General features: G+C 39.5%; 1 protein-coding gene across 1 annotated transcript in view; it reads left to right on the top strand.

Annotated features, from left to right (window-relative positions):
* Positions 1-12,321, top strand: part of DMD (dystrophin) — a 1,674,912-nt gene that overhangs the window by 978,708 nt on the left and 683,883 nt on the right. The window contains exon 45 of the mRNA XM_088028834.1: positions 10,170-10,278. Within this exon, the coding sequence (XP_087884960.1) occupies positions 10,170-10,278 (109 nt within the window). The remainder of the gene's footprint in view (positions 1-10,169; positions 10,279-12,321) is intronic.

Genomic DNA, 12,321 nt, shown 5'->3' on the forward strand with positions numbered 1-12,321 from the left:
ATTAACGAGTCATTGCATTAAAGGACTCATTTCTGTCCTGGTGTGCTGCCATCAATACAGAAAGTAGTCCCACCTTCAAGGTAGATTAAATTCTTTGAGGCTTTATTGCTTTGCTTGCCAGCCTTGATGCTTTTCATATTGTTTGGCTTAATTCAAATCAAGCTACTGCATCATACTGTCTGTCTCCAACAGCTGTAAAGAATCACAATATGGTCCGTGACCTTTCTTTTCTCTGTGACAGTCTTTTCTTATGAAAGGAAAATTGGCATTCGGGCTTTAGTACTTTATTGGGTCAAGAATTTTTAGTGAAATGTCTGTAATTGCTTCTCTCTTTGGTAAAAAGCTGGCCAGGGAGAAAGTTTTCTCCTTCTTTCCTTTCCTCATGTACATTTTGAAGTCTGGGACACATTTATTCACAGGCTATTACACGAGGAGAGAAATGGAGAGCCAGCTCAGTTTTCAAAAAATAGTTAATCAATGGCTTCCATTTGCAAATGAGAGTGCAGTGATAAATAGACGTTAGGTATAGGTTACCTTATTTTCTCTACCTGACCAAAATTATAATGGGTCCCATTATGATGGAGGTTCCCAAGAGCCTGGAATGGTGACTGTTTATTGATCAGTCCTGGTTTCTCTGGCTAACATTGCAGGCTGAGATTTAGTGAGCCTCGCCCTCATGTTTAAAACTGCTCTAAAACAGTACAGGTCAATAACCTCATTATACAGAACTAGTTTGTCCTTGCAAACAACATTACCATGACTTAGACTCTTGTCTCTAAGGTCACTGATTATGCTTGGCCCAAGCTTCATTTCTAGGAAATTGTTTGTTTTTCTTTGAGTTTACAAGGGGCCTTTCCTTAGGTAAATGTAAAGTTTTAGTCTAAACATACAATGTCCAAACACCGGATGCTAAAAGGCACAGATTTGTGTGTAGAAACTGACAGACATTTATTCAGGACTACCTTGTCACTGTTCCTAATATCCAAATAATAATAGTAATAATAATAATAATAATAATAAATCATTTGCATCCAGTTCCAGGGCTGGTATGATAATTTTCATGGAGCAACACTGTGTTCAGTATTTAGTTTGAAGACCTGGAGAAGGTCTTGAAAGCAGCAAATTTCCAGGTTTCTGCTGATGCTCTGAAGAAAGCTGGTCCCTCCCTAAGCAGACACTTTCCTTGGTTAACAGAGTGGCTCTCGTAGTAAGCAATGAAACAAACAAATGGACCATTCCGGAGGTCTACTCTGTCTACTCTTGCTTGCTTCTCAGAGACTTGATGCAGGGTTTGGCACAATTGTTACACATTACAGATATGCATTGAAATTGTGTTTCACTTTTCTGCCTTTGTTAAAAAAACAACAGAGGGAAAATTCTTAGTTGAAAGTCATCGAGAAAATTTTTGTCTTAATTATATGTAAACAATCCAAGCAGTTGATGCTAACTTATCACACCTCCCACTCAAGCCTTCAACTCCTGGGCCACTTGGAGATCAGAACCGTCTTAGTGAGCATTATCTACTTTATGCCTTTGCATTACTGATATAAAAGGGGAATTAGCTTTCTGAAATAAAAGGAAGAGCAAGGAGGTACTAACTTTCCTTCTCATCTGCATTCCTTAAAACCATTTTGTAGAGTGAGCGCTCTCTTTCCTTCTGGTCTCTCTCCTTCCACATTTCCTTTTAAGTCAGCTCATTTCGGAGACATAGAACTTAAGTGAAAACTCATTCCTGTTCTACCATTTATCCCTTGCGTTTGGAGGAGAATCAGCGTGTCAAGTTGATACAGGCAGAAGGGCAAGATTGACTTGGGAGAGTGGGGGTGTGGAGAAATAGTTGATTCACATGCAGCTTTTCATATGGACCATGACCTTGGAAACACCTGAACATGAGCTGGGGTTTGTGGGAGCCCGAAAACACTAGAGGCTCAGAAACCACCTCATAGTTCAGAATATGGAATCCAGCACAGCAAGACGACAAGCTGTAGGGACTGTTTAAATCTCTGCATGGATCAAACACCTCTTTTTCAAGGTCAGGGGATGATTTTTCTGACAGGTGATCCATTGTTCTGAAAATACGTAAATAAAGCCCCTTTCAATTTTCATTTTATATATCCAGATTTAAAAATTGTGCTACTCCTAATGCCTTTTCTCCTTAACATCCAGGTTTCTCACCCCTTCGTAGAAGGGAAAGGGGTCTGAGTAGCCTGCAGCATATTTTCATGAAAAAAGTTTGGTTCTGTTTTGGGGGGAAGATTCATTTGGAAATGATAAGGTATGGAGAAGAAAGTGATATTCTTAAAAAAGAACATGACAACTCATGGTATGTGTGTACACACACACACACACACACACACACGATCTCGTGTTTAAATGGATAATTAGTATGTCCTCCGCTTACAGACGTTCTAATTGAGGACGTAGCAGAGCATGATTCTGTTTCTTAGGAAACTGTCTATTGGCTCCTCCACATGCTGCATCAGACAGCCTGTCTGTCCGGCTCCTGTCCTCACCTCCCAAGCTGAGTTCTCTTTGGGAGCTGGCCTCATCCCTGTTGAGTTTTTTTCCCCTTTTCCTTCACTTCATCAACTTCTCTAGGATTCCTTTAACGTTCAAAGATAGTAAATTTTTAGTTTCCTTTTTTGTCATCCCCGACTAACCCACTCCCTTATGTTCTTTGAGAATTTCCCATTAAAGGTCAAATATATTGTTACAAGACAGTTCTACTAATGACATAAACGTAGCACTAGATCTCTGATGCAAAATTACTGGAAAATTTTTAGAATAAATGTGACTGAAGAAACAAGCATTCTTGTTTTGCTTTGTATCTCCTCTTTCTCCCCCCTACACACGCGCATGCACACACACACACACGCACAGTTTTCTTTCATTTGATTTGTATCTGGTTCCTTCATCTTCAGAAATTGAAGATGGGTCAGATAAATTAGATAAATTGTTAAACATTTTGCTTAAGTTATCCCTTTGGTAATAATATTTTATGATAATGCTGCTGATGGAATCTCTTTTAATAGGTTCCACTTTCCACAGAGTAATTTTGCGGTTTAAAAGCAGCAATTACAACCGCCATCAGTAACAATATTGACAACCACTAAAAAAAAAAAAAAGGCAGTTATTTGGTTTTTAAGGTGTTTTTTTTTTTAACTCTCTCTTGAACTAAAGCAGTTAGAAGACATTTTCTTCTATTGATACTCATTCTTTAACTCAACTTGCAGCCCTACTCTTTCTATTAAAATGTTTTCAATGTGTGTATGTATTTTGGAATACTTACATCAACTTCTGTATATCAGAAGTGAGAGCATTAATGAAATTTAAAATGTCTTGGTTACGTGCTGAAGTGATGAGATGAAGCCAGCTGGTTTGCTTTGCTACCTTTTTAGATTATAAAAACAAAATCTGGTTACCGTGAATCTACTGATATATTTTACTAATGTTCTTGAATTCCTTTTTAAATGTAACAGAAAACTTAAGGTGTTCAGGGCCTTCTGGATTTGGCCGAAATGTTCCACCCCAACCTTTAACACAAAAGAATTGCCATAGACAAACGGTCAAGAGGGCAGTTATAATCTTCCAGGCATCATTTTCTCAAATAGTAGCTGCAGAATGACAGCATCATTAGTCATTTTCTATTAAAGTCAATCACAACCAGGGATGTTTCATTTTCCCAGCTGTTTTGTTGTTAATCAACTAGATTAAGCTTGTTTTTTCCCAGCAAGTTTGTTCTACTGCTAATATCAACATCATAACATTTCCAAGAACTTCCTTAGGGTTTATTTGTTTGCCTGATAACTTTTAATACATTGAGACAGATGTGTGTCTGAAGATTTTTAGATGATATAGCAGGTTGTGTCTTACTGGTCAAAACCTTGCCTAATGAAATATTACATTTATAACAATATTTGGCTTTCATACATGCTCTGTCAGGCACACGATCTAGTTTATCTGGTGCAATGATTTTTTTATAACATCAGAAATCAATAGAGAGACAACAGTCATAAGTCTGTCCCCCTGAATTGAATAGGTCCATTTTGACTCACGCCTTTGGTGAACATAATTTCCATGTCAGTGCTTATAGAAAAAGTTGGGAGAAGAATACAGAAAGAAAGTGACAATCCTGGAGATATTTGATAATTTATTAATACGTGAGTAGCAGACTTTCTTTTTTTCAGAATTTCATTTTTTAAACATAGAAGTTAGGTTTACAACTGAGGAAGTCTTTGACTGTGAGAGGCTGAATAAATGCTAATTATTTTTGCTTGAAAATAAGGAGAGTCCCACCTTCCCACAGGGAAAATAAGATTTATAATAGATTTTTGAGCAACTTATGAACACTTAGGAATGAGGATGAGATTGCAAGTGTCGGATTACATTTAATTTCTTAATTGAGCAGCATTTCCATCTTTTAAATCTCATTTTACAGAAAAACTCACTCTTGAGAAATATTGCTTTTGCCATGTTATATTTTATGAAACAGTTTCACTCACACTCTTCATATGTATATTCCAGAATTCTAGAGCTCACCATCTTCCTTCTAAGTTATTTGCAAAATGGATGGCACAGTTTGAATTCCCGTTCGATGCCATTAAACCTGTCCATCCAAAGACTACTGGGAACATACCTATAATGAAAAAGTTAGGATTTTTAGCTTACCGCAGCAAGGGAGAATTCTCTCCAGGGAGACTGTGGGGCATCCCAGTAAGAGGGGGTTAGAAAGAGCTGCTTATGGGGTTCAGTTGGCTAGATGATTCTCAAGAGGGATTAGGGAAATGGAAGCCCATTTGGATTAGATGCTGTCAACAGAGTCAGTGTGGTGATTGGGTATCTTTAATAATGATTTTTATCTAGAAGGTGAGGGGTTTGAAGCGGGACAGAGCTGTGACTGTTGAAGTAGCAGGGCTTTATATTAGTCCTTTTTGTGGTGGTAGAGTGGCCTCGTCTCTGTATTGTTGACACATGGCCCTGGGGTGACGTTGTCTGTGTGTAGTTTATATTCCGTGACTGTTATTTATGTTCAGTCAGGGCCATCACACCTAGCTAGCTGCGAGTTACCAAAAGGGTCATTTTTTATGTCCTCAGTGTTATCGCTGGACTTTTTATCCCCAAGTTCACTGCCCATTCACAAGATATCAGGAGAGAAGAGAATCTTTTCATTTTTCTTAGATATGTATGATGTATCACCCCATCAGAGTCACTTATTATTTTGCTTTTTTAAACTGTCTTTAAAAGATTTGTGTACAAGGGCCTTCACCACTGGTAAGTGTGAGGTTATACCCCAGGAATCATTGCTAATGGTTTACTAACCTTCTTCACCTTTAAAAAAAAAATTATTATTGGGCACCTGGGTGGCTCAGTTGGTTAAGCGACTGCCTTCGGCTCAGATCATGGTCCTGGAGTCCCGGGATCGAGTCCCGTATCGGGCTTCCTGCTCAGCAGGGAGTCTGCTTCTCCCTCTGACCCTCTTCCCTCTCGTGCTTTCTATCTCTCATTCTCTCTCTCTCTCAAATAAATAAATAAAATCTTTAAAAAAAATTATTATTAACCAGTACTGTCAGGTGACTTCTATAAGCATCCCAGATTCCCATCTCTTGAGGTTACTGCAAGCTACTATGCAGGTTTTTTTGTTCACAATAATACAAACATGACAGAAAAGACATTATGAGGGCTCTAATAATATGAGTCAACTCGTGTCTGAAGAGATACTTGGAGGGAAAGTCTCACGTGAGGCTTACTCAGTAGCTTGTGCTAGAACCGGGCAAGCATTTAGAGATTTGAATTTCACTCCTGGCCCCCAGTTGTATTAATTGCATCCATAAAGATAGACATAGAGACATATATGTCTCAGTTACAACGTTCACATGCATGTCTGTGTACATAGAGCTGTGGGTGGATTCAGTTATTTATGTAGCCGATATTAATTTCTTGCCAGATACACAGGAGAAACATGTAAGATTTTTAAATTTGGAAAATGCCAAACTCGCATGGAGTTTAAAACTGCATTCCGTTTTAAATTTAAAAAGGAAAGCTATACTCAAAAATCATTTTTTTCTTATGCTTCTTTTCTGCTCTTGGTAAAGAATAAATTTCACATTGTTTGAGATAATCATCTTAAAATTTAATGATTATATACAGGCAGCTTTTATACCATGGAACATAATGCTCAGCTGCAAAGGTCCCCTCTAATGAAACTCAGTGTACCATTTTTATTTTATTTTATTTTTTTAAAGATTTTATTCATTTATTTGAGAGAGCAAATGAGAGAGAGAGTACATGAGAGGGGGGAAGGTCAGAGGGAGCAGCAGACTCCCTGCTGAGCAGGGAGCCCGATGTGGGACTCGATCCCGGGACTCCAGGATCATGACCTGAGCTAAAGGCAGTCGCTTAACCAAATGAGCCACCCAGGTGCCCCAGTTTACCATTTTTCAAAAATGCTCTCCAAGTTTCTCCCTCTGGGTAAAATTGGAATCTCCTACGATGGCCAATTTTGAGGGGCTCTCGTGGGGAAAGCCTGGGGTCTGCAATTGACTTAGCATGTTCAAAATTTTCAAATTCTGGAAATCTAATCCAAGAATGGGACTTGATCATTATTATCCCCACTCATTTTATATTTAAAGATGTTGAAATTTAGACGTATATTTCATTCCCTTAAATCTGGTTAAAGAGTATTAACATGGTGAAGAAATCATTACCATCTATAGATTTGTACTGAGGCCTACTTCAAGTTCGTTATGTGAGGAACGCTGCATTACTCGCTGCAACCAAAAGTGTTTTCCTACCTGAAAGGAGTTGACGGCCTGATAGCAAAGATGGGAGAGTAGAAAATTTGAGCACTTGCCAGAGTACCCAAAAGCAAAACCAAACCAGACCAACAAACAAAACTTCCATAATATATAGATCATCGAATTCAACTCTGAAGTATGTGGAGACTTAAAGAAGTTGAGAGAATATTTTTGTCACCAGCTGAATCAAAATCTATTGCTAATTGTACGAAAGTTTGGGGAATATACAGTTCTGAACTTACTGCATTTTTGACACCGAACAGTGTCCTCAGATGTTTGTGGTACATCGGGGGCACTCCTTCATTTTTTCAAATTTCTGCATTTGAAATTATACCCATTGAAATTTACCCTTCTGAAAATAACAGTGGGCAAGATAACATTCGAATAAATGAATAGACTGTTCCGAATGTATATATTAATAAAAGGAAACTGAATATATAAACATGTTATTTTTAGGATAACCAAAACCTTGTCCTTTACACATTGAAATATTTTTATTTTAATATTTTAATGCAAATTTTTATTGACCATCTTCTGTTTTGCTTCATTAAGTAGTGCATAATAACTAACCAACAATTTGATAGTACTTTGCAGTTCACAGAGTTCTTTTCTCATCAAATATCTCATTTAGTTTCTCCAACAAAGCTATGAGTCAGGTGGTGGTGTTATATCCACGTTTCAAGGATGATAAATCTGAGTGACCTATCTGATTTGCCAACGATCATCTAAGCCGTAGCAATGAGTTAAGACTGAAATCCGGGACTTCTAATTCTAAAACACGATGGAATTGCTTCTATTTTTAGGAGCATCGTTATAAATGTCAGTTACCATTCTGTTTTGTTATGCACTGATGCACATGGAATATGAAGTTTAATACAGATCACTGTTTATTCAATTGAGAGCCAGATGAAGTAGTTTGCTTTTAGAAGCCAGATTGTAAGATAAATACGTATCTTTAAATATTAGAAGCAAACTCAATGCGGTGAGAGGCTTACACTATGAGAAGAAAGTTGAACTACCGTAGGAACAGAAAGCTCCTGTCTCTCCTTGGCCACTCTGGAGCCATATGCTCATTGAGTGAAAGCGAGGGCAGATGCCAGCAGTATTGAAATCAGTCTGTAATCGTGCAATCTCTTTCTCTCAGCACATATAGGTGACTTCCTATAAGTTAAATGATGTATGATGAGACCCCACCATATGTTGCCCTGTTAGCCCTTCCAGAAATGACCAAGACCTCTACATTTTCTCAGTATCTGTTTTTATGTTTATTATCTCCTCCCTATTATCTGTTGCTACTTTTTGTTATCAGCACGGTTATTCTTAATATTCTGTCCTTGTGAAGTCCCTGCAACTTTGCAAGGGAATCGGGAGACCAAATCTGTATTAATTCTTTAGCTTTTTATAATATTTAATTCTCAGTGTTTAGCTCTGAGGTCAGAATGGAAAAATATCTTCCACATGACGTGACTTTCAATGGTAGTATTCCTCACTGATCAGAGGTATTGTTGTTTCCTTTTGGATTCAAGACTTATGTTTCAATAAAGAGTTATATTCATTGATGTGATAATAAATGTTCCACAACATGCACTGTGGACTAGAAAAAATTAAAAGCCCTGGTTTGCTGTCATGTCAGACACAATAGACGTAAGGTACCTCACGAGCATAGATGATATAAATTGGGAAGTGATAGATTTTTAGTATTTGTTTTAGGACTTATTCCCTTGGCAGCTTTTGTTAAATGGGATTTCTTTTTTTTTTTTTTAAGATTTTATTTATTTATTTGACAGAGAGAGACACAGCGAGAGATGGAACACAAGCAGGGGGAGTGGGAGAGGGAGAAGCAGGCTTCCCGCCGAGCAGGGAGCCCAACGCGGGGCTCGATCCCAGGACCCTGGGATCATGACCTGAGCCGAAGGCAGACGCTTAACGACTGAGCCACTGAGGCGCCCCTTAAATGGGATTTCTTAAGAGAATTAAGTGCTACAGAAAATGACTTAAGGACCTATTTTCTTATTCCTTTCAAGGATGGTGCATATCCAGTCCATTGTTGATGCTTAGATAACTCATTAGGTATAATGATCACCGTAGGCTTTGGTTCTGGACAGTCAGCATCAGTGTCAACTAGAAAACTGTAAGCAGTGCAAGTTCTTGGGTCCCACCCAAGATATACTGAATCTAGAATTCTGGGGCTGGGACCCAGCTCTCAGTGGTTTCACACGGCCTCCAGGGGACTCTGATGATCCTAAAGTATGAGAACTGCTGCTCCAGGGCATTAGGACTAATTCTCCAGCACCACCACCACCACCACCACCACCACCACCACCACCACCACCACCACCACCACCGCCCCCGCCCCCCCAGTCCACTGAAAAAGTTTTCCCTAGGACCTTAGACTCCTTTGCTTCCAGCCAGCAGAAAGGGTAGAGAAGCCTCACAGATTCTTTAAAAGCCTCAGCCCAGACCTGACGTATATTGCTTCTGTTCACATTCCCCTGGCCATAACTAACCATATGGCTAAACACTGGTGTACTGTACTCACCTCCTATCTGCTCCTGACGGTCTTTTGTCAAATTTTCAGGCATTTTGTGAGCCACTTGCCATCTTGGTCAAGTGAAACTGGCTACAGTGGGAGTATTGCCACCCCAGAAATTGGCAAACACGAAAATTAGGATTTTTTTTTTCCCAGAGAGTCAGTTGTTAAACGTATACCAGCACGCTGCTGGTCACATACAGGTTTGGTGACTCCACGGGGAGCCCTGCAGCCTAAATGACACTTCAGAATTGTCTTGCTCTGAGCAAAATGGACTGAGCCTTTATACCCTCACCTTGGTCATTGAATGGGGGCTGCCCTAGGAAGGGCCTGCTCTGCAGCTGAGATAGTCCCTGAAGGACCCCTCTGCCATCTTTTCCACCATTTGGGACAAGAGTCCTTCCTTGACGTGAACTCTGAGTGTCCTATCCCCATGTGTATCCCAGCCTCCCCCTTTGAGAGGTGCTAATATAATTGATCTGGGGTGAGCCAGGACATGATGATATTTTTTCATGTTCTCTGGATAATTCTTCTATGCAACCACACTAGATACTCTTCAAGAGGGTCAAGACAGTTGCTGAGATGACGATGTTTTTTGTCTGTGTTTGTTTTCCATTCATTAAGGTTTGCGCTCTACTTCCTTTAAATGAAATTGTGCCTGGATTTGTAGGGCGGTTGGGTAAAATAATTATAATACCTTTGAAAGGAGCTCTACCTAGAAAAACTAATTTAGAAGTAAAATACAATAGAAATACGATAATGTATTCACAAAATGAATTCATAACAACATGACTTATCTTCAAGATGTTAATGAAATAAATAACACGTATGCTTTTCTTTTCAAGAGAAAGCTGGAAGATCTGAGCTCTGATTGGAAGGCGGTAACCCACTTACTTCAAGAGCTGAGGGCAAAGCTGCCTGGCCCGGCTCCTGGACTGAGCACTGTCAGAGCCCGTAAGTATGCCCAATCGCATGCTCTTTGGCGGCAGCCATTTGTTCAAAAGCACAACAGTGAGGTGATCTCTGGATATAAGGGAAAATTGGCTGCAGTTATGAAAATAGGAATAAGCTTTAGTGTTACTTACTATGCAAAATGCCTTAGAGCAGGTTCCTTGGAAATGGACTCTGATTCGGAGTGCAGGATGACAAAAGTATATTGGGGTGTGTTCTCCGGAGCTACATCTATGACAAAGAAAAGTACAAGGGAGTAGACGGTGGAAGAGGCTGAAGGGTCATTTGACTGTAATAAAGGCTTCGGCCTCTTCCACGGGAGCCTGAGAGCGGGGCTGACTCTGCAGGCTGTCCGGATTGGCAAGGAGAGGGATGGCCTTTGTATTCCTGAACCAGCCAGTCATTGCCCATTTGGGGGCTGCCTAGTGGGGTGAAAGGGAGACCTTGAAAGAGTATTTCTGGGGCCGAATTCCTAGTAAGGAATACCAGCAACAACCGATACTCCCAGCAGCAGGGATGGGTGTATTGCTCCTGAAGAGGGGATCAGGGTAGGGTACCTGAGTACCAACTAGCGCTAGATACGTGAGGATTCCATCTCACTGAATCCTCTATCATTTGGACAGTATTCTTCACATACGCTGGTGCAAATCGCTGAAACCACAGGAACACACATGGTCCTCCTGCCCCCCCCCCCCCCGTCCCTTTGGAAAACAACTTTAAGAGCTCTTCCATGTTTGGTTCAGGGAAAAGAAAAATAGACCCTGACTACCAAAAGCAGACTTGGGAAGGAATGTTTCTTCATGTAGCCCAGCTTTGACTTTTATTTTTCCTGAATACTTTCAGTTTATTTTACTTCACTTTTTATTCATTTGTTAATGGAAGGCATGCATAAAATCTCGTGGCAGTGTTAATGCTGGCTTTGGATCTCAGGGGAAAGGAACCAGAAAACTTGGCTGTGCTAGTTCTGTAATTAGGCAGAATTTAAAACATCTTGGTGCAGGTTGGGGGGGGGCGTTGTTTGTATTTTTGCCTTGTCTATTTTTCAAAGATCAAATGGTTGAAGTATTAAAGCCTGGTGACTGGTTCTTCAAGTAAAGTTGATTTTTATTTTATATCAAGTAGAAATAAACCACACTGGCAATATCACACCCTGGGGAGCACACTAATAATTCAATAGAAAGCATAAGTAGCATTTGGGTTAAAAGAGGTCATAGAATCTAGGGACAGTGTGTCTCGTGTGTCCCCTGGGGTTTCTGAGTCCTCATCAGAGTTCCATTTCATGACATTGGAAACTTGAAAAAAGTTGTGCAAGCATTTTTGTTTTGCTTTGCTTTTGTTTTGTTTTGATTGGTTTTGTTTTGTCAATCTGGGACAGTAAAATTGCTATGTCAGGGTTTATCTTCAAGCAATTATATCAGGCTTATTTCTTTTTATGACCTATAATTTTTGGTTCCCTCAGCACATATGCATAGCTTGGTTCCTATATAATCATTTATTGGTGTTTGTTCTCTAGCTTTCTCCGGCATGTTCAGCCTCACTCTGTAACTCTGTAAAAAGATTGGGCTCCAATGATCTGTTTATAAGTTTGTTGAACTCTGAACATAATTATGTGTTTATGCTCCTACTTAAGCCACTTTACACATGGTAGGAAGCTTGTTAAGCGAGGGTACGGAAATCTATTTAACCTATAAAGTACCTGAATGTAACAATAATGTTTGTAATGGAAAATGCATTTCAAATTCCAGTATGGATTTCCAACAACATAGGTAATTTATTCACTTGATAAGTATTTATTGAGTAATTTTTGTGTAGTGGGCATCATACGGGGTGCTGAGAATAATAAATAAGGTAATCTCTCCGTTCATGAAATGTGTACTCTGACTGGAAGAGAATAATAATGAGCTAATAAAGAAGAAAATAGATACGATCTCAATACTGTCAGGTGTTCCAGAGTGCAGTCTATAGACTGACGTCAAATGGGCACTTGTTAGAAATGCAGAATCTCAGGCCTTACCCCAGACCCAGTGAATCAGAATCTGCATTTTA

Source organism: Eumetopias jubatus, unplaced genomic scaffold (genome assembly GCF_037043125.1).
Source record: "Eumetopias jubatus isolate StellerSeaLion01/CBP00866 unplaced genomic scaffold, mEumJub1_p1.0 scaffold_11, whole genome shotgun sequence".
NCBI lineage: Eukaryota > Metazoa > Chordata > Mammalia > Carnivora > Otariidae > Eumetopias > Eumetopias jubatus.